The sequence below is a fragment of the Mobula birostris genome, chromosome 3 (assembly GCF_030028105.1).
Source record: "Mobula birostris isolate sMobBir1 chromosome 3, sMobBir1.hap1, whole genome shotgun sequence".
Lineage (NCBI taxonomy): Eukaryota > Metazoa > Chordata > Chondrichthyes > Myliobatiformes > Myliobatidae > Mobula > Mobula birostris.
The window spans coordinates 126160114-126183081 of record NC_092372.1 but is presented as its reverse complement, the minus strand read 5'-3'; the positions used below and the strand labels follow the sequence as shown (position 1 = coordinate 126183081).

General features: G+C 45.6%; 1 protein-coding gene across 3 annotated transcripts; it reads left to right on the top strand.

Annotated features, from left to right (window-relative positions):
- The first annotated feature begins 5593 nt into the window (after positions 1-5593).
- On the top strand, positions 5594-22127 carry dclre1b (DNA cross-link repair 1B). Of its 3 annotated transcripts, none has more exons than XM_072253341.1 (5): positions 5594-5649; positions 7701-7936; positions 13521-13686; positions 17718-17897; positions 21022-22127. In XM_072253341.1, exons 2-5 carry the CDS (start codon positions 7748-7750, stop codon positions 21714-21716), a joined length of 1230 nt encoding a protein of 409 aa, XP_072109442.1. In that variant the 5' UTR covers positions 5594-5649; positions 7701-7747; the 3' UTR covers positions 21717-22127. The 3 variants fall into 3 exon arrangements, with proteins under 3 accessions (XP_072109442.1, XP_072109439.1, XP_072109441.1); XM_072253338.1 differs by having other exon boundaries at positions 17715-17897; XM_072253340.1 differs by having other exon boundaries at positions 5599-5663; positions 17715-17897.
- The last annotated feature ends 841 nt before the right edge of the window (positions 22128-22968 follow it).

Below are 22968 nucleotides of genomic sequence, written 5' to 3'. Positions count from 1 at the left end.
TGGCATCCAGCCAACCAACTCCAGCCTGGGGACTACATCTGTCTCGCCACTCAAGATCGGCCCCTTGAAGGGTTCATTAGTCCAAAGTTTAAAGTACGTTTATTATCAAGGTATGTATAATATATACAACCTTGAAATTTGTCTCTCTACAGGCAGTTACAAAACAAAGCAATGCAAGAGAACTCATTAAAAAAAAGACTCAAACACCCAATGTGCGAGAAAAAGAACAAATCAGACAAACAGTAAAAAGTAAACAAATAACATTCAGAACTAAAGTTCACAAAAGTGAGTGCACAGCCATGAATCCCGTTCATCGCTGCAGCCGGTCCAGGAGGGCAGTAGTTGCAGTCTACAGACTCATTTCAGTGCAAAGGTGAGAAAACCTTGCGGAGCAGTGATCTGAGCATCAGCCTGACCCTCAGCTCTGGCCCCGACATCCCCGACCTTTCAAATCAGGCCTGGTGCTTACATCAGCCAAATATCAGCTCATTCCAGCTCTTTACCTGGGCTCTGCTGCCTTGATTTGACCTGTACCCTCTGTGTAGCCACAACCGTACTGCACCTTTGAGTCGCCAGGTCACGGAATCCCCAGAGCATCGCAAAAACGCCAGGTCATACAGGCACTTCGAAAGCACAACTCTGAAAGGGAAGTTAAAGGCCATTGATTACAGTGATCGTTGACAAATAAAGTGTGATTAATAAAGTAGTAGGTTTGTTTGCTGCCAGTTAGGCGTCACTGTGTCTCACCAGCACCATCTTAAACTATCTTTACCCAGGCACTTACAGTCTACAGCTGCCACCACCCCTCAAGATCACGCCTACCTTCCACGTGGCCTGCCTCAAACTTGTTGTCCATGGACCTCTCAACCCAGCTGAGCTGAACCTCCAGAACATAGGACGGTGGAAGGTGGGTCGGTGTACACAGTTCACTAGTTGCTGGATTCACATCATCATGGACGGCGTGTGCGGTATTTGATCAGCCAGGAAGGGTATGTCCCGAGGGAGAGGTCTTGGCTGCTGCCTAGTTACATCTTGGATCCAATGCACATCTTTCCTGTCAGAAATATGTAAACAAGGTTGAAAGAGCGCAGAGAAAATTTATAAGGGTGTTTCCGGATCTGAACGACCTAAGTTATAAGGAAAGATTGAATAGGTTAGGACTATATTTAGAATGTAGAAGATTGCGAGGAAATTTGATAGAAGTATACAAAATTATGAGGGGTATAGATAGGACAAATGCAAGCAAGCTTTTTCCACTGAGGTTGGGCAGATTTTATGGGTTAAGGATGAAAGGTGGGAAGTTTAAGGGAACATGAGGGGAAACTTCTTCACTCAGAGGGTCGTGACAGTGTGGAACAAGCTGCCAGTGCAAGTGGTGCATGCAAGCTCGATTCTATGTTTAAGGGAAGTTTGAGTAGGTACATGGATGGTAGAGATATGGGAGGGTCTATGGTTCCAGTGGAGGTTGTTGGGAGTAGGCAGTTTAAATGGTTTTGCATGGACTAGATGGGCTGAAGGGTCTATTTCTGTGCTGTACTTCTCCAATGCTCTATGACTTTGCTAAGATCCACCAGACCCACCTGAATTGTCCTGGGCCATCGGGGGCAGGCTGTAAGTGGGGTCCTGACAGACCTGCTCCCACTACATCTCCCAGCCTCCACCCAGCTGATATGATTTCACCTGCTGTGCATTTAACCACAGGCCTTGTTCACTCATCGAACCACCTGGTCTCAACCAGTTGCTCCTAGCTTTCACCCTCCCTGCCTAAAGTTTCCCTTGTTGCCTGTTGCGGTTAGTTCTTGTTCTGTCTTGTTTTGTGGCCCCTCCTGGCTTGTTATTTTGTGCTCTATTATTAAAGGTACTACCTTCTGTGAAAATCGTTTCTGCTGCTCTGCTGTTGGGTCAAGCCTCCTTTACAACTCTGTGTCAGCCAATAAGTGTCGATATGTTAACTCACAACCTTAGGTTGCCCATTCGTGTGGATAGGTGAACAAAAATAAAACAAAGGCAAGGTTGATGAAGATGTGAAAGAAAATACAACTGCGATTGCTCTACTGAGGCATTTGCTCTGTTGGGTGCTGGAATAGTCCCAATGGACTGAATGGCTTTCTGTACTGTAAACATTTTCTATTGTAATACTCCAAAACAAGTGCACGAGTGGTAGCAGTGATGAATTTAATTGAGGACCAAAATGCTTCATGTTTTTTAAAAAGAAATTTAAAAGCAGTATCTTTTAACTATGTCAGCAAAAAGGAAACTGCCATGTTCTAGTTCAGTGGTCATTCAGGGTTGTACTGCACTTTGCATCCACAAACGTTAGAAGTGGTTATAAGTATGTGACTATATTTCTTACACATTGGAATTCTGACCGAATGGGGAGTTCTTAACGTTCATTGTGATTTCATTGTTTCATCCTTGGAGGCAAAGAATTTTCTTTTGTTAGAAAGTGAAGATTCTGTTCTAAAAGGCGTTGCCTTTTGAATGGAATAATTAAATACTATCACTTTCAGAGCAAAGCAGGAAACGCTGGGTATACACACACAAAAGGCTGGAGGAACTCAGCATTCCAGGTAGCATCTATGGAAAAGAGTACAGGCGAGGTTTCTGGCCGAGAGCCTTTGGCAGGACTGGAGAAAAAAAACTGAGTAGATTTAAAAAGTCGGGGGAGGGGTAAGAGAAATACAAGTTGTTTGGTGAAATCTGAAGGGGGACAGATGAAGTAAAGAGCTGGGGAGTTGATTGGTGAGAGACAGAAGGCCATGGAAAGAAGAAATGGGGGGGATGGGGGACACTAAAGGTGAAAGGCGGGCAAGGAGATAAGGTGGGAGAGAAAAAAGGGGATGGGAAATGCTGAAGGAGCAGGGTGGGGGGGCAGTACCAGAAGGTTCAGAAATTGATGTTCAAGCCATCAGGTTGGAGGTTACCCAAATGGAATATAAGGTAACATAGACAAAAAATGCTGGTGAATGCAGCAGGCCAGGCAGCATCTATAGGAAGAGATACAGTCGACGTTTCAGGCCGAGACCCTTCATCAGGACTAACTGAAAGAAGAGCTAGTAAGAGATTTGAAAGTGGGAGGGGGAGGGGGGATCTGAAATGATAGGAGAAGACAGGAGGGGGAGGGATGGAGCTGAGAGCTGGAAAGTTGATTGGCAAAAGGGATACAAGGCTGAAGAAAGGACAGCATCATGGGATGGGAGGCCTAGGGAGAAAGAAAGGGGGAGGGGAGCACCAGAGGAAGATGGAGAGAAGGCAAGGAGTAATTTTGAGAGGGACAGAGAGAGAAAAAAGAGAGGGAAAAGAAAGAAAGAAAGAAAGAAAGGATGGGGTAAGAAGGGGAGGAAGGCCAGTAACGGAAATTGGAGAAGTCAATGTTCATGCCAGCAGGTTGGAGGTTACCCAGACGGAATATAAGGTGTTGCTCCTCCAATCTGAGTGTGGCTTCATCTTGACAGTAGAGGAGGCCATGGATTGACATATCAGAATTGGAATGGGACGTGGAATTAAAATGTGTGGCCACTGGGAGATCCTGTTTTCTCTGGCGGACAGAGGGTAGGTGTTCAGCGAAATGGTCTCCCAGTCTGCGTCGGGTCTCACCAATATATAGAAGGCCGCACCGGGAGCACTGGAAGAAGTATATTACATCAGCAGACTCACAGGTGAAGTGTCACCTCACATGGAAGGACTGGGGCCCTGAATGGTGGTGAGAGAGGAGGTGTAGGAGCAGGTGTAGCACTTGTTCCGCTTGCAAGGATAAGTGCCAGGAGTGAATGGACAAGGGAGTTGCATAGGGAGCGATCCCTGAGGAAGCAAAAAGTCGGGGTGGGGTGGGGTGGGGTGGGGGCGAAGATGTGCTTGGTGGTAGAATCCCTTTGGAGGTGGTGGCAGTTAGAGGGAGTTATGTGGTGGACACGGAGGCTGGTGGGGTGATAGGTGAGGACAAGAGGAACCCTATCCCTGGTAAGGTGGCGGGAGGATGGGGAAAGAGCAAACGTGCATGAAAAATGTGCACATGTGAAAGAGATGTTGTTGAGGGCAGTGTTGATGGTGGAGGAAGGGAACCCCTTTCTTTAAAAAATGAGGACACCGCCTTCGTTCTGGGATGAAAAGTCTCATCCTTCAGTGTCATGGTCCAGTCCATGAAGTCCGCATTCCGGTTCACAGTCCGGTCTGTTGATTCCTTATTCCAGGTTTTCCTGTTTTCCCTTGTTCCATTGGGTGCCTTAATTGAGGCACCTGATTCTCATTTTGTGCTGGCACATAAATACCTCCGCAAACCAAGGATTCCTGGCTGGACTGTTTTCTTTCTTGTCCCCTCTCTTCTCCCTTCTGTATCCCTGGCAGATACTTCAGCAGTTTATCTCAACAGTTACTTTGGCACTAACCTTCATCTATTACCTTCACCTGCAACCTCGCCTGTATCGTCAAGTTCAACCGCCAGAGTGAGACCGGAGCTTTGCCACGCCAAGATAAGGAACTATATATCATTGAGTTTGGAACTGTCTCTTTGTGTCCCCGTGTCTAGTGTCTGTGTCAAAGTAGAGTCCTGACCCTACGTCCTGTTCCCAAGGAGGGGTCCCAGCTCTGTGATCCTGTGCTCAAGTCCAAGGCTCTGTGTTCCTATGTTCCAAGACCAAGTCCAGGTGCCGTGTTCCAGCCCTATCCAAGTCTGAGCTTCGTGTCCTCATCCAGTCCATGTGCCTCGCCCAGCACGGTGCTGGAGATTCCTCGTCCTGTCCTGTAGTCATGTCCTGTCCTTGCCAAGATCCTAGTCCCGAGTCCTAGCCTAGAACAGGGTTCCGAGTCCCAACCAAGATCCAGGTTCCGGGTCTTGTCCGGACTCTGGTTCCAGAGTTCCGAGTTCCTAGTCCAGGCTCCTTGTTCCTAGTTCAACGTCCAAGTACCTCGTCTAGTCCAAGCCTAGTCCTGGAATCTCGTCCAGTCCCCGTCCAGGCTTCGTATTCCCAGTACTATTTGGTGTCTAGTCTGTTCCTACTCCCGAGTCTTCGCCTGGATCCGGGTTCCGAGCCCGAGTCAAGATCCATGTTCCGGGTCCCTATCCAGTCTCTGGCTCGGAGTCCTAGTCCATGCTCCTAGTTCCAAGTTCCTCGTCCAGGTCCCACGTTCCTAGTCCAAGTCCTAGCCCAGGCCCTGTGTCCCTGTCTAGTCCATGTGCAGCGACGTTTCTCCCCTTGCTTTCTTGACAAACCTAGTCCTGTTCCTAGAACTTCAGTGTCAATATTCGGATGAGTCGGATATATTCAACTGATTGGAGATCATTGACCTGAAACGTAATAATTACTTCTCCGTCCTGACCTGCTGAGCAGTTCCAGTAATGATTTGTTATTCTTTCAGATTTATACTTTGATTTTATTTTTATTTACGATGATCATTATTTCCTCCGTTTCGTGCAGTCACGAAAGGGTCCCTGTTGCCTTCTTGCAGTACTGATCCTCCAAGAGAGGGGTCGCCGCGGAGAAAGCCTGCCTCCAAATAGGAGATACGTCACGGCTATAGTCCCACCGCCCAGACCTACGATTGGTCGGAATTTTCATCGTCAGCATTTAATGGCTAATTTAGGTGTCAATCAAAGACGACACGTGCGTCTTGATGTCACGGAATAGAAGTGTTCCGTGTTGGGATGAAGCGGTAATTAAAAAGAGGTGGGAGTGCGGGAGGTTGTTTCTCACCAAAGTCAGTATAGCTGGGTGTGAATCGTAGAGCACGTCTCCCGAAATCGTGTTAAAGCGAAAGTTCACGAGAATCAGCTCCACACTTTGCGTGGTCGGAGATGCGTGTGTGTTTGGGTGCTGTGTGTGTGTGTGCGCGCACGCATAGGTGCTGCGTGCCCAGCGTGGGGGTTGCATGGTGCCATGCCCAGTTGAGGTGGGCTGTTGCATTTGTGTTGTGCATGGTGGGGGATCTGTAGGTGCTATTCCCAGTAAAGTGGGGAGGGTCATGGGTGCCATGCGCACAGGTTTCATAAGTAATGTCAGCAAGGGTGGTGGGGGGGGGGGAGAGAGGGCTCATGGGTGCTGTGCTTAATGGTCAGGGTTTCTAGCCTGCTGTGCCCATTGTTGGGGAAGTTCATATGTTCACTGCACAATGGGTGTGGAGGGTGTGTTCTTGAACTCTTGCTCAAGAGGGATGGGTTCAGGGGTACTGTACCCAGTGGGGGAAGGCTCATGGGAACCCTATGTTTTGCCTGGATTCATCAGTATTGTGCCAATGGCTTATCTGCTGTACGGTAGAGAGCCCGTGTGCATTCTGTCCTCACACGGGAGCTCACGGTTTCTGTGTACTCACTGGCAGGCTGTTCATGTATAATATCCAGTGGCAGGTGGTTCACGGGCACTGCGTACATTGGTTGGATGCCAATGTGTGTTTCTGCTCAACCATGGTAACAGGTGGGAAGTTTGGAGCTCGTGAGGCCACTGAGAGGGGTGTATGGGTACTGTGTGCCCAGTGGATGGAGAACAGGAGCAGTGTCCACTTGTTGGAGGACCTTGGGTTGTGCACACTACATGTTGGGTAGTTGGAGACCATGGGCCGGGTGGATACAGGCCCATAGGTGGTAGGTACTGTGTGATAGATCAGAATCAGATTTATTGTCACTGACATTAGTTGTAAACTGTGCTGTTTTGAAGCAGCAGTACTGTCCAGGCAGAACACATTGCCATAATAATAAATAATAATAATCTGCCTTTCAACTCAGAAGTGAGCAAAGGCCATCAGCAGTTGCTGATGTTTCTCTAGCAATTTTTTTTTTGAGGTTGAGTTGCCAGCTCGGATGGAAAGCGTGCAAGGGAACCGGCTGGATTTGAACTCGGGACCTTTCGCTCCGGGGTCCAGTGCTGATGCCACTACGCCATCAGCTGGCCAACATTACCATAAGTTGCAATAAAAACAAATAGTGAGAAAGAGGAATGGAGAGGACAGTTCAGAAATCTGATGGCAGAGAGGAGGAAGAAGCTGTTCCTAAACATGGAGCATGGGCTTTTGTGCCCATAATTGAGATGCCTTCAAGCAATGTACCTACTGGGGTGCGTCTTGCAGATATTGCATGCTTCCAGCTGAGGTGACTCATGGATATTGTGAACTCCTGGTGGGATGTCTCTGCTGGGCACTCACTGATGGTGTTGTCTCTTGGTTGAGGTCCATTGGCTTAAGAGTGATTTCCTTGGATAGCTGGTGGGCATTGTGTGAAAGAGTGAACTGTTAATGTTTTATGGAAAAATAACTTTCATTAAAGCTCATGTCTTGTTTGTCTTGATTGCGTTGAGGTGTCTATAGTGAGGATGTGGAGGATGTTTCCTATGATGGGGGGAAGTCTAAGACCAGAGGACACACCCTCAGAGTGGGGGGGGGGTCTTTTAGAACTGAAATGAGTAATTTCTTTAGCCAGAGAGTGGTGAATCTGTGGAATTCATTGCCATAGGTGGCTATGGAGGCCATCGTTGGGTATGTTTAAGGCAGAGATTGATATGTTGTTGATTAGGCAGGGCATGAAGGGATACAGGGAGAAGGCAGGAGATTCAGGAGATTGGGGCTGAGAGGGAAATGGATCAGTCATGATGAAATGGCAGAGTAGACTCAATGGGCCAAGTGGCCTAATTCTGCTCCTGTATCCTATAGTCTTAATTCTGCAAGATGTGATAACTGTCCGAAGAGTAATTTGTTAATTCTCTTTGTTTTTACAGCACATTAGGAGTTACACTCCTGAGCTGGTGGTTTAGGAGATTGTGAAATGAATGGTACACTAATCCCAAACACTCCCTTTGCTGTGGATTTCTGGCAGATTCGAAAGTGCAGCCACGTCCGTTTGTTCTTCCTTTCCCACTTGCATAGTGATCACACGTCGGGTCTCTCTTCTACCTGGAACAGATCCATATACTGCTCTCCTATTACTGCCAAGTTGTTGCGATGGAAGTTTCAGGTGAGGCTAAGAGATGAGGACTTTACAATATATCATGTAATTAGTCTTATTTGCAAGTTTTCTCCTCTTTAAACTCGAATACTAAATTTATGGACAATTGACTAGCTGTTCAGTTGTGGAGAATCCCATCCAAGCCATAATCTAAATGACTTTTACTGAAGCCTATCATCCCTACTGGGGCTTAGGCCGCTGACTGCAACTCACTAAAGTTCTCTGTCCTGGGCCAGTCTTTCAAGTTATCCCAGCTGTAGCCCAACATCTCCTTCCTCTCCTGGGGATGAGGTCTTTGGAGCTTCTGTTGGCATTTCTTTAGCTCTGGGTTTTTACGGGATGGGGTTGCTAACCCAGTGCCCAACCCTCCTCCTCACCGGGCCTGGGACCGTCCATGGCAGAGCTCTCAATTACTCAACCTCCTTAGAAATTGTTCAGGGTTAGTTACGGACAGAAACAGACAATTCCTTTATTGTTCTCAATATACTTTAAAGAAGAATCCTCTGTCCAGCTCGTGTGTGCAAAATAGCTGAAACCCAGATTTAAGAGAACCCAGTTCTATATTTCAAAACAACTGTTAACAGGTTGTGCTATTTCCTATTTTTTTGTTCGTCCTTAATTGCCCTGAGGTCATTGAAATCTAACCATAGAATTCAGCATTCCATTGTGGTCCACTCCCTTCCCCTTTCTAGTGCATCATTATTGTACGTTTTCTTTTCCTAATGTTCCCTTAACCAAAGTTTGACCATGAATTTTAGCACTTAATCCCCAACCTTCTCTGCTCCTAAACACATCTTTCTCAAACACAAGAGATTCTGCAGATGTTGGAAATCCAGAGCAACACACAAAATGCTGGAGGAACACAGTAGGTCAGGCAACATCGATGGAGAGGAATAAACAGTCGAGATTTTGGGCTGAGATCCTTATCAGGTCTCAATGAAGGGTCTTGGCCTGAAGCATTGACTGTTTATTCCTTTCCACTGATCTTTCTCAATACTTTGATCTTTAGTATCATCATCCTTTTGTTTTCATCTTCTGTCATTAACCCCTTATAGAACATATTTGCCATTTCCTCGAAACAGCCTGAATTTTCTTTTTCCACTGCACTGTCTCAAGTGATTCTGTGATCTCCAGGATTCTGATAAGTGGTGTTGCTTTTCTTCACATTTTAGCTTGGAGTTCTAAATATCTAATTCTTTCCTGACCATCACTGGTCTAACCTGTGAAAAGGCTAAATTTTTTTTGACAATCTTTCGTCACTTTGCGTGCTGGGTATTGACTCTGTCAGCCACACTGCAGCCTTCAACAAAACTTCTTCTCATAATTCTATTGTGACTCACTTAGGGTTCCATTTACATTTGCCCCAGCACTTGCCTTGGTGCCTGCTAAAACAATAAGATTGAGCAGAGCTCATGTGCAATTTAGGAAGGGAAAACCTTGTTTCATAATCTGTTGGTGACCCAATGTGATTAGTAGAAGAGTAATGGGAGAGCCAGTGAATGTGATGTATTAGGATTTTTTTGGAAAGTGTTTGGAAAGATCTTGCGTAGGAGTACATTGTATAGGATTTATACAACGTCTGCAGACAGGCGTTGGCGGAGCTAGTGCGCGAAGGCGGCATGCAGTCTAACAGCGAGTGTTTCATCTTCATTGCTTTCCTTGTGATTGCAATGCCCTTTTCGACATTGTTAATGTGGAATGCTGTGAGACTGATTCACTGACGGCGAGGGAGCTCTGCGGCCTTGGAGCGAAGACTAGGCCTCAAGCCGAGGTATTGCCTATTTACAGCTGCCCAGGAAAGAGGTGTTGGAGTCGGTGTGGTGCGGCATCCATGCTGGAGGCAGTGCTGCCCTCCAGTGTTCACTCAGCAGAAAGCAATTCATATTGTGTTGGACTGCAGACTGCTGTAACGTTTGTGGATTCAGGGACCTGGACTACATTTATTTTTTGTGACTGTATTTTACTGATCATTTCTATGTGCTTGATGCATCGTTGCTGTCCAGTTGTTCCAGGTTGAGTGAAGAGACAACAAAATGGCATCTGCTGTTGACCTGTTGTAATGGCTGGCAAATTGGAGCAGATCCAAGTTCCTCCTCGGGCAGGAGTTTGTTTCATCACCAACCTCTCAAAACACTTCATCAGAGTGAATGTAGGTGCTACTGGATGATAGTCTTTGAGGCAGGTTATCACATTCTTCTTAGGCACCGGTATGTGAAGTCCGCTTGAAGAGGTGAGATCCTCAGACCGCTGCAGTGTGAGGTTAAAGATCTCAGTGAACACTCCAGCCAGTTGATCATCACAGGTCTTCAGTACTTGGTCAGGCACCCTGTCCAGACTGGATCCTTTCTGAGGGATGCTTTCATGCTGGCCTCAGCGACTAAAACCAAAGGGTAATTGAGGGCTGTGGGAGTTCGTGAAGATGCCTTCGTGTTTTGATGGTCAACCTGAGCATAAAAGGCATTGAGCTCATCTGGGAGCAAAGCTTGTTAGTCACCTACATCGCTTGGTTTCACTTTGTGGGAGATGATAGCGTTCAAGCTCTGACACCGCTGTGGAGTATCCTCAGTGATTCAAGTCTTTTCCCCAGGGGTCACGTGTCCAAAACTAGATGGAAGAGGTGAGAGATTTAAAGGTGGTCTGATAGGTAGCATCTTTACGTATTTAGGAGTGACTACATACAATGAGCTGCCGGAGGAAGTGATTGGGGTGAGTCCCACTGCAACATTTAAATGGCATTTTGATAGGTACCTGGGGTGAAGGTGTTGGAGGGTTATGGGCTAAACTTGAGCAATTGGGACAAGATGGGAGGATGCTGTGGTCTGCACGGACCCATTGGGCCCAAGGGAAAATAATAGTTCAGCACAGATTAGATGGGCTGAAAGACCTGTTTCTGTGATGTTGTACTCCATGACTCTGAATTTCGGGATTGATGCTTGGGCCCCGCTTTTCACAGTCTCCTGCAATAGAAGGAAACAAATGTCATGTTTCCAATTTGCTTACGTTACGAAGCCTGGTGAGATTGTGAATATAACGAGGCTGCAAGTATGGATAAGATGAGTGAATGGGTGAGAACACAGGTGGAGTATAATGTGGGGGAGAAACTGAGGTTGTCCACTTTGGTTCACATAGCAAAAACAATTGTTAAGTGCTGAGAGATTGGATAATGTTGAGTATCAAGGGGACTCGAAGAAGAATGAGAAGAGATCTTATTGAACGTCTTTTTGAGAAAAATATGAGAGGGTTTGGCAAGCTAGATCAGGGATGATGTTTTGTCAGGTTGACGCATCTAGCTGTGGTTTCAGAATAATGAGTAGACTGTTTAGGAGTGAGATGAGGAGAAATTGCAGCTTCCTTCCTTACCTCTCCTTCACATCTTCCTGAATTCTAATACTCTGTGATCTTCTCTGCTTGGTCAGTGATGGTTGCATTTTAAATCTTTATAATCCTGGAGCTTCCTCCAGAACTATCTCCATCGTAACTATTGCCCCGCAAAAACCTACTAACAAATTTTGTTTTTAATTGAGCTCAGCTTACCTGGCCAATCAATATCATTCTTTAATCTGAAAATTATATCAAAAGAAACATTTAGCACAGGGGATCCCAACCTAGGGTCCGTGGACCCCTTGGTTGGGGTCCTTGGCATAAAAATGGTTGGGAACCCCTGGTTCAGCATGTTGTGTCATTATTCAATGTTTTAAACTTAATTTAGTACTGCAGGTGTCCCCTGCTTTTCGAATGTTCGCTTTACGAAACCTCACTGTTATGAAAGACTTACATTAGTTACCTGTTTTCGCTAACAGAAGGTGTTTTCACTGTTATGAAAAAGCAGCGCATGAAAAAAAGCAGCGCACGAAAAAAACCACGCACCCTGAGCAGCCGCTCTCCCTCAGATTTGGAACGGCATTCCTGCCAGCATTGCTTAAACACTAGCCTGTGAGCAGCCGTTAGCAAGATGAGTTCTAAGGTATCGGAAAAGCCTAAAAGAGCTCGTAAGGGTGTTACACTTAGCATAAAACTAGACATAATTAAGCGTTTCGATCCTGGTGAACGAAGTAAGGACAAAGTGAGTTTGGCTTGTGGAAGTTGACGAAGATGATGTTGGAGGTTTGGCATCTCATAACCAAGAACTGATAGTTGAAGAGCCGATGCCAGTGGAAGAGGAAAGGATAATAATCAAAACCGAATGCAGTAGCAAATGGACCAAAAGTGAAGTCGTCCAGGAACTGAACCTGAAGCAACTGTGTGAGATTTTCACTGCAATGATAAAGTAATGACTTTAATTTTGAAAGGGTACGTCGGTTTAGGGCATATTTGCAGGATGGTTTGAGTGCTTACAAAGAACTGTATGATCTAAAAATGCGTGAGGCTTAGCAGTCAAGCAAGCCTTCAGCAGACGACGAACCTCAACCTTTGACATAGCGGCAGGCAGACATAGGAGAAGATGACCTGCCTGCGCTGATCATGACACCCCAGTGTCCCACTACCCCAACGCCCGGGCTGCGGACAGATACCGATTCGCGGAGAATGCAGCGGTAGCCGGGACGCACACAACATATGTTTAAGAAAAAAACCGAAATAAACAAGCTAATTAATTAGGTGCCGCCCGACATGTAAATGTTGGCCCAGATCGGAGACGATTGCCGATTGCGTCGCTTCTGATCTGGGCCGACATTTATGTGCCGGGCGGCACCTAATTAATTAGCTTGTTTATTTCGGCTTTTTTCTTAAAGATGTGCAGAGTGCGTTCCGGCTACCGCTGTACCCCTGCACACTTCGCGGATCAGTATCGATTCGCTGCCCGGAGGGTGGGGGCCACTGCACCACCCCACCCTCTGACGACTCAGCCTAACACACCATCAGTGTGCTCGGCGCTGTCTTCCTAATTCCGGTAAGTGATACTACACTGTACATACATTATTTCTACTTTATATTGGCTGTGTATTTTTGCGTGTTATTTGGCAGCTTCATAGCTTAAAGGTTACTGGAGAGCGCTTGCACCGTGTTTCTGCCGAGAGCGCTTGCGTGAGATTTTCGCTATGGAGAACAGTGCGGCAATGGTTGTGGAAAAGTATTTCTACTTTATATGGCTGTGTATTCATCATATCATTCCTGCTTTTACTATATGTTTCTGTTATTTTAGGTTTTGTGTTATTTGGCATGACTTGGTAGGTTATTTCTGGGTCTGTGAACGTTCACAAATTTTTCCCATCTAAATAAATGGTAATTGCTTTTTCGCCTTACGACATTCTGGCTTATAAACCATTTCATAGGATCGCTCTACCTTCGGATGGCGGGGGGAAGGACTGTCTGGGGCCCTGAATGGTAGTGAGGGAGGAAGTGTAAGGGCATGTGTAGCACTTGTTCCGCTTACAAGGATAAGTGCCAGGAGGGAGATCAGTGGGGAGGGATGGGGGGGGATGAATGGACAAGGGAGTCGTGTAGGAAGCGATCCCTGTGGAAAGCGGGGGGGGGGGGGGAGGGAAAGATGTGCTTAGTGGTGGGATCCTATTGGCCATATGATTTTTTTAATATGGCAAAAATGTCACATTTGTTAATGTATTTTCAATAAGTGATCATATTTTTTTATCAATAGGTGGAGGAAAGATTGATTCACCCACTTGAGATAGGAGAGAGTCACCTCTTATACATTGATGAAGTCGGAAAAGAGACCATGACTGTGACATTGATTGACAGCAATCACTGTCCTGGCTCTGTCATGTTCCTGTTTGATGGCTATTTTGGCACCATTCTGTACACAGGTATGCAGATAGGCTTACTTTCCTGCCAGTCCTGTTGCAGGATATTGACCCAAAATGTCAACCATCCCTTTGCCTCCACAGGTGCTGCTTGACCTGGTCTTTTTCAGCAGTTTTTGCTCCAGATCCCAGTATCTGCATTCTCACCCCCTTTAATATGACACCTCAAGTCATCACTGGTACAGTCAATTGGTTGTAGAACTCTCAGAATTAGTTAAATGGGGATCACCTCCACATCTCCAAGTGGAGAGTCAAGGTGTTTCAATTGATTGTAGTAAAAATACACCTGTATCTGGAAGGTCGAACTGCTGGTGAGTCAGTATCCTGGCAAAAACTACACCATGAGGACAAAAGAACACACCAGGCAACTCTACAAAAAAGTTATTTTGAAAGTCGGGCAAGATACATAAAAGTTGCTGGTGAACGCAGCAGGCCAGGCAGCATCTCTAGGAAGAGGTACAGTCAACATTTCGGGCTGAGACCCTTCGTCAGGACTATCTGAAAGAAGAGCTAGTAAGAGATTTGGAAGTGGGAGGGGGAGATCAAAAACGATAGGAGAAGACAGGTAGGGGAGGGATGGAGCCAAGAGCTGGACAGTTGATTGGCAAAAGGGATATGAGAGGATCATGGGACAGGAGGCCTAGGGAGAAAGAAAAAGGGGAGGGGGGAAGCCCAGAGGATGGGCAAGGGGTATAGTGAGAGGGACAAAGGGAGAAAAAGGAGAGAGAGAAAAAGAAAGTGTGTATATAAATAAATAACGGATGGGGTACGAGGGGGAGGTGGGGCATTAGTGGAAGTTTGAGAAGTCAATGTTCATGCTGTCAGGTTGGAGGCTACCCAGCCGGAATATAAGGTGTTGTTCCTCCAACCTGAGTGTGGCTTCATCTTGACAGTAGGGGAGGCCGTGGATAGACATATCAGAATGGGAATGGGATGTGGAATTAAAATGTGTGGCCACAGGGAGATCCTGCTTTCTCTGACGGGCAGAGCGTAGGTGTTCAGCGAAATGGTCTCCCAGTCTGCATTGGGTCTTGCCAATATATAGAAGGCTGCGTCGGGAGCACCGGACGCAGTGTATCACCCCAGCTGACTCACAGGTGAAGTGTGGCCTCACCTGGAAGGACTGTCTGGGGCCCTGAATGGTGGTGAGGGAGGAAGTGTAAGGGCATGTGTAGCACTTGTTCTGCTTACAAGGATAAGTGCCAGGAGGGAGATCAGTGGGGAGGGATGGGGGGGATGAATGGACAAGGGAGTCGCGTAGGGAGCGATCCCTGTGGAAAGTGGGGGGGGGGCGAGGGAAAGACGTGCTTAGTGGTGGGATCCCGTTGGAGGTGGCGGAAGTTATGGAGAATTATATGTTGGACCCAGAGGCTGGTAGGGTGGTAGGTGAGGGCAAGGGGAACCCTATTCCTAGTGGGGTGGCGGGAGGATGGAGTGAGAACAGATGTGCGTGAAATGGGGGAGATGCGTTTGAGAGCAGAGTTGATAGTGGAGGAAAGGAAGCCCCTTTCTTTAAAAAAGGAGGACATTCCTTTGTCCTGGAATGAAAAGCCTCATCCTGAGAGCAGATACGGCGGAGATGGAGGAATTGTGAGAAGGGGATGGCAATCTTGCAAGAGACAGGGTGAGAAGCGGAATAGTTCAGATAGCTGTGAGAGTCAGTAGGCTTATAGTAGACATCAGAGATAGAGACAGAAAGATCTAGAAAGGGGAGGGAGGTGACAGAAATGGACCAGGTAAACTTGATGGCAGGGTGAAAATTGGATGCAAAGTTAATGAAGTCAACGAGCTCAGCATGCATGCGGGAAGCAGCACCAATGCAGTCGTCGATGTAGCGAAGGAAAAGTGGGGGACAGATACCAGTATAGGTTTGGAACATAGATTGTTCCACAAAGCCAACAAAAAGGCAGGCATACAACAGGAATTCTGCAGATGCTGGAAATTCAAGCAACACACATAAAAGTTGCTGGTGAATGCAGCAGGCCAGGCAGCATCTCTAGGAAGAGGTGCAGTCGACGTTTCAGGCTGAGACCCTTCGTCAGGACTAACTCAGGCATAGCTGGGACCCATACGGGTGCCCATGGCTACACCTTTATTTTGGAGGAAGTGGGAGGGGCCATAGGAGAAATTATTAAGAGTAAGGACTAAGTCTGCTAGGCGGAGCAGAGTGGTGGTAGTCTTTCTCCCTAGGCCTCCTGTCCCATGATCCTCTCCTATCCCTTTTGCCAATCGACTGGCCAGCTCTTGGCTCCATCCCTCCCCCTCCTGTCTTCCATCATTTTGGATCTCCCCCTTCCCCTCCCTCTTTCAAATCTTACTAGCTCTTCTTTCAGTTAGTCCTGACGAAGGGTCTTGGCCCGAAACGTCGACTGTACCTCTTCCTAGAGATGCTCCCTGGCCTGCTGCGTTCACCAGCGACTTTTATGTGTGTTGCTTGAAACCCCAGCATCTGCAGATTTCCTTGTGTTTGCGTTTGAAATTCGGGAGATGGATACAAGAAAATCTCCCCGTCACTGAATATCCCTTGGAGTATAGTTCAGTCAATCATCAAGAAATCAAAAGAATATGGCACAGCTCTAAATCTGCCTAGAGCAAGCGGTCCTCAAAAACTGAGTGACCATACAAGAAGGGGACTGGTGAGGGAGGGCATGGAGAGACCTATGACAGCTCTGGAGGAGTTATAAACTTCAGTGGCTGACATGGGAGAGACTGTGCATACAACAGCTGTTGCCCAGGTGCTTCACCAATCACAGCTTTATGGGAGAGTGGCAAAGAGAAGCCACTGTTGGGGGGGAAAAAAGCGGGTGTGAGATCTTGGCTAGAGTTTGCCAGAAGGCATGCGGGAGACTCTAATCAAATAGAAGAAGGTTCTGTGAAAATGAACAACCTCACACTTATCTGGGTTGAACTCCATCTGCCACTTCTCAGCCCAGTTTTGCATGCTATCGTTGTCCCGCTGCAACCTCTGACAGCCCTCCACACTATCCACAACACCCCCAACCTTGATCTCATCAGCAAATTCACTAACCCATCCCTCCACTTCTTCATCCAGGTCATTTATAAAAATCACAGAGTAAGGGTCCAGAACAGATCCCTGAGGCACACCACTGGTCACCGACCTCCATGCAGAATATGACCTGTTATTGAGGTTGATAGACGTGTATTCATATTCATGCAGTATTTCTCACCTAATATCTTTTTCTTGTCACTATTGCCACATATATGTCACTATTATCTTGTGGGCATACTCTAAATATGTAGAATAATAACCATAATAGAATCAATGGAAGACTCTCCAACTAGGGTGTTCTACCAGACAGCGGAGGACAACAAACTGTGCAAATACATAAAGAAATAATAATACATAAATAAGCAATAAATATTGAGAACATGAGATGAAGAGTCCTTGAATATAAGTCCGTAGGTAGTGGGAACATTTCAATGATGTGGCAAGTGAGTTTGAGTGAAGTTAGCTCCTTTGGTTCAAGAACTCCTCCCGAAGGAGTTTGGCCCAAAATGTTGACTGTACATGTTTCCATAGATGCTGCCTGGCCTGCTGAGTTCCTCTAGAATTTTGTGTATGTTACTTTGGTTCAAGCACCTGATGGTTGAGGGGCAGTAACAGGTTTTGAACCTGGTGGTGTGAGTCCTGAGGCTCCTGTATCGCTTTCCTGATGGCAGCAGTGAGAAAGGAGCCTGTCCTGGTTGGTGGGGTCCCTGATGATGGATGCTGCTTTCCTGCAACAGCATTTCCGGTAGATGTGCTCAATGATTGGGAGAGCTTTAACCGTGATGTCACCATCCATGATGCACTGATAGGCTTCCTAAAACAAAGTGTCCAAACCAGGACACACATTTCTGACTATGACATACAGAATAATTTATAAATTTAATGGGACTTTTAAAATTATCCACAGAAAAATCTGTTAAGTTGTATTAACTTTAAAACAAAGTGTGGGTAAAAATTTTTTTTAAAAATGAGGCTGTGATAATTGGTTTACGTAACAGTATCTTGATGAATTTTCTTTTAGCAGATTTCCGTTACACACCCACCATGTTCTGCAATTCTCCATTGAGCACAGAGAAGAGAATAGATATTCTATACCTGGACAATACAAACTGTGATCCTGAGTGTGTGGTGCCTTCCCGTGAAGAGGCTACTGAACAGATCAAAGAAATAATCAACACTCACCCAGAACACGACGTTGTAATTGGTAAGAAATGAAAAAGTCTTTGTTTTCCTAATGCCTGCCTTCATTTTTATGAAGCAAATACACGCTGTCCCATCCCTATTCACCAAAGGTCCTCATTTTTATCATGCATTTTGGCATGTGGAGTGTGTGTTTCCAAATAATTGATGCTACACAGCCAGGCCAGCCTAATCTGATTTTAACTTCATCCTGAGCATTTTGGCACTGTCAAGGGCCCTGTTTTTTTAAAAAAAAAAAAAATTGCTAGTAAAGTCCAGAACTTGGATGGCTGTGACTACTTGTAGTCCAGGTATAAATGTGAATCATCCCCTTCGCTGAGAGGAGAGGTAATGGGAGAACTTGAATGGGGGTTGGGGGGGGGGTGGGAGGGAATCACTTAGATGCTTGATATTGATTTCTGAATGAAAGCATTGGTTTCTCTGTTGGTATTACCCTGTCATTATGGAGGATATAATTCAGAATTGAAGCTTGGCCGCATTTGGTGGGACTTGGATTTGCAAGTAAGAAGTCATTCTAGTTTAGTATTGAGAAAGAAATGTAATGCTTGTTAACTTATCCTGTTTGAAAGGGTGCCCAGACTGAAAATGAGGAACAAAGATGACAGATTACAACTTTATGAAGGAATTCTCATCAGTGCTACGCTCTAATTGTCCAATATATTTCAATATAATATGAAGCAATAAGGAAGGTTCCTTCCGACTTTCAATAACTGTTACAAGGAATTACCTGTGTAGGTTGCCGGGTGAGAAATGAAAAAGCTTGACTACTTTGCTACTGCAGTGAATAGCCAATGAATATTGACCATCGGTGTGAGCTATGGAAAGCCATCGTTTCATTGTCATGTCTTCTTTCAGTTCAAAGTTCAAAGTGAATTTAATATCGAAGCACATATATGCCACCATGTACAACCCTGAGATTCATTTTTTTGTGGGCCTTCACAGTAAATACAAAGAAACACAACAGAATGAATGAAAAACCACACACAACAGAGACAATCAACCAATGTGCGAAAGACAACAAACTGCAAATACAAAATAAAAAGAAAACTATCAGTAATAAATCGGCAATAATTTGAGTTGTAGAGTCCATAGAGTGTAGAATCATTTAGGTTATTGCCTTATGAAGATGGACACATACTGACGGAAAACAGGTTATGTTAGGTTGTAATTGGCTCTCTGTGAAGGTTTCATAGTTCCAGCATTTGGGCTACTGTTGCTCCCAACAATTAATTTGCTCAATAGAAGAAAACAGACAATAATTTAACAGTAATTTATTATAAATTTATCGTTCTGTGCTTTGGGAACATCTGGAAAAAGTCATGAGTTGTATCAAGACTTTGTGGAAGTATTTTTTGATTACACATGGTGGCAGGACTTCTGCTAATGGATCAGAAGTCATTTCGAGTCCCATGCCAATATATAAATATAGATTCTAGATGTTAAACAAAGGCCAAGTGAACACGGCATTCATTTACCATGCTGCTTAACCAATACTCCCAAAAGCATGATCTGGTTCTTGTCACATTAAAGATGCACCATTAGTATTTTCCAGATGTCCTCGAGCAGCTCTCAAATCAATGCCATTTTATTGAAGGGAAATTACTTTTAGAAAGGGTTGCAGTCGCTACAGACCGTGATCGGGTAATTGTCAGAACGCAGTCGCAACAGACATCTGGTAATTGTCAGAATGCAGTCGCTGCAGACAGTGATCTGGTAATTGTCACAATGCAGTCGCTGCAGACAGTGATCTGGTAATTGTCACAATGCAGTCGCGACAGACGGTGATCTGGTAATTGTCACAATGCAGTCGCTGCAGACAGTGATCTGGTAATTGTCACAATGCAGCCGCTACAGACGGTGATCTGGTAATTGTCACAATGCAGTCGCGACAGACGGTGATCTGGTAATTGTCACAATGCAGTCGCTGCAGACAGTGATCTGGTAATTGTCACAATGCAGCCGCTACAGACGGTGATCTGGTAATTGTCAGAACGCAGTCAGTCCAGACAGTGATCTGGTAATTGTCACAATGCAGTCGCTGCAGACAGTGATCTGGTAATTGTCACAATGCAGCCGCTACAGACGGTGATCTGGTAATTGTCACAATGCAGTCGCGACAGACGGTGATCTGGTAATTGTCACAATGCAGTCGCTGCAGACAGTGATCTGGTAATTGTCACAATGCAGCCGCTACAGACGGTGATCTGGTAATTGTCAGAACGCAGTCAGTCCAGACAGTGATCTGGTAATTGTCACAATGCAGTCGCTGCAGACAGTGATCTGGTAATTGTCACAATGCAGCCGCTACAGACGGTGATCTGGTAATTGTCAGAACGCAGTCAGTCCAGACAGTGATCTGGTAATTGTCACAATGCAGTCGCTGCAGACAGTGATCTGGTAATTGTCACAATGCAGCCGCTACAGACGGTGATCTGGTAATTGTCACAATGCAGTCGCGACAGACGGTGATCTGGTAATTGTCACAATGCAGTCGCTGCAGACAGTGATCTGGTAATTGTCAGAATGCAGTCGCACAATGCAGTCGCTACAGACAGTGATCGGGTAACTGTCAGCATGCGGCGATTGGGTCACCGTCCGGTTGCGGTTGCGGCTGACGGCCACCGTCAGAATGTGGTCGCCGCAGACGGTGATTGGGTAATTGTCACGTTGTGGTCGCCACAGACGGCGATCGGGTAATTGTCACGTCGCAGTCGCCGCAGTTGATGATCGAGTAATTGTCAGAATGCGGTTGCCGCAGATGGCGATCGGGTCACTGTCCGGTTGCGGTCGCGGCAGGCGGCGATCGGGTCACCATCCGGTTGCAGTCGCCGCAGTCAGCGATCGGGTAATTGTCACGTTGCAGTCTCCACAGACGGTGATCGGGTAATTGTCACGTTGCTGCTTGCAGCTACTACACTCCCTTCCTTTCAACAGTCATTACTCTTAAAAAATGGTGTTGATTGAAAGGCACTCGAGGACATCTGAAAAATACCAGTGATGCTATATTATAGCATAATTCATTTTACTCAAGTTTTATTGTCTTTCTTCCTTTTATTGCTTTTATCTTCTGAAAGTGTAAAAAATGTTTGAGTAGATTCGGCCTGAAATGTTTCTTCCTATAATTACAGGTCTATATAACTTGGGCAAAGAATCCTTGTTAATAGAGCTGGCTCTGGCATTCAAAACCTGGATTGTGGTGAGTCCCCGCAGACTTCAGATGTTTCAGCTGCTGAGACTGAGCAATGTGTTCACTTCAGAGATTGGGGCTGGAAGAATCCGTGTGGTGGATCAGAACGAAATTAACCGATTTAGTATGGTTCGGTGGAATCAGACGTGCCCTACGATTGCCATTATCCCAACAAGCCGCAGAATAAAACTCGCACACAGAGACATTCATGTGATTCCCTATTCGGATCATTCCTCCTTTCAGGAGCTGCAGGAGTTTGTGGCCAGACTGAAGCCCTGTTCCATTATGCCTATAGTGAAAGGAACGGCATGCCACGTATACTTCTCCCAGTGTCTTAGCACAAGTGATGAGTTGAAGCCAATCCAAGTTCCGGAAACAGTAGAAAGATGCATGAAAAAGAATTCGAAACATAATGAGGCGCTGCCTCATCGGTTTTTAAAATCAAGACCTCTGGATGTTCCTCGGGGTGTAGTGTTTGAGTCACCAGAGGAAGGACTGCATGACTGCGATGGAGCTGATGATCTCTGTACAGAGGAGCTGAGTTGGTGCTATGCTAGTCTGAAATCTTTTGATGCTGTTGTTGAACAATATTTTAAGAGGAGGAATAAGCGAAATGTGAGAAACATGTTTGATTAGATGAGAACAGCTGCATTGCAGAGACAACAGATTTGAAATGTTTATTTTACCAGCAATCACTTTATGAAAGTGCAATTATTTCTCATTCTCTATACCCTATGAATTTTGGGGAACCTTCCAAGGGCTTGTTAAATAAAACTGGTTAAAGTTTTAGTAATGTGTCAGCAGTAGCAGTCCTGTTTTTGAAAGCTGGCAAAGTGTCAAGAAAGTTTGAAACTTTCCACTTTTTTTTTATGTATTCTTGGTGAACTTAATTCATTCTCAGTTTTAACAGTGCTCTGGTAAATGTGCCCTCTATTGTCCAATTTCATTTTATCTGGGGGTGTAATTTCTCAAGGTAGAGATGTGTTTAAAGGTATAAGTACGCGTAATGAAGCCTATTGTGTTACGTCTATGTCATTATTTCAAAGTTCAAAGTAAATTTATTATCAAAGTACATATGTGTCACAATATATAATTCTGAGATTCATTTTCTTGCAGGCATACCCAATAAATCTATAATAGAATGGTAACCATAACAAAATCAATAGGGACCGCACCAACTTGTGCTCTCAACCAGTTCGCAAAAGACACAAACTGTTTAAATACAAAATGAAAGTAATATTAATAAATAAATAAGCAATAAATATTGAGAACATGCGATGAAGAAGCCCTGATAGAGTGAGGTTATCCCCTCTAGTTTCCCTTAGAGTACCAACACGTGCCACGTACATTGGAGAACCAGCATAGAGTTTCTCATTACCGATTGTCTGGCCAGGTGATTTTAAACAACATTCAAAGGGAGTGCTGTTGTAGTGTGTTCACTGATCTTTACCTTCCTGAGGCCAGGGGGCATCTGTCAGACACCTTGTCATACCTATCCCTTGAAGAGGACCCCACCCTCAACCATCAGAAAACTGTTTCCAACACCACTTCTGACCTCCAACTCTGGAGAACCCCCATCCACTGCCACCAAACTTGTAATTCCATTGCCCCGCACTGCTCGCTTCTACCCCCTACCCATGATCCACAAACCTGACTGTCCAGGTAGGCCCACTGTACCTACCTGCTCCTGCCGCACTGAACTTGTGTCCTTATACCTCGATTCTATTCTGCCCCCCCCCCCTCGGTTCAGCCCCTTCCCACCTACATACATGACATTTCACATGCTCTTGACCTCCTTAGTACCTTTCAATTCCGTGGTCTGGCCACCTCATTTTCACCATGGATATTCAGTCCCTATATACCTCTTTCCCCCATAAATAAGGCCAAA

Bases quoted from the DNA above. Each gene is read 5' to 3' on its own strand.
- dclre1b (XM_072253338.1), top strand. From the start codon at position 7,748: ATGAATGGTACACTAATCCCAAACACTCCCTTTGCTGTGGATTTCTGG. The intron at 7,937-13,520 runs GTGAGGCTAAGA...TTTTATCAATAG, and splicing joins TGTTGCGATGGAAGTTTCAG to GTGGAGGAAAGATTGATTCA. The intron at 17,898-21,021 runs GTAAGAAATGAA...CTATAATTACAG, and splicing joins AGAACACGACGTTGTAATTG to GTCTATATAACTTGGGCAAA.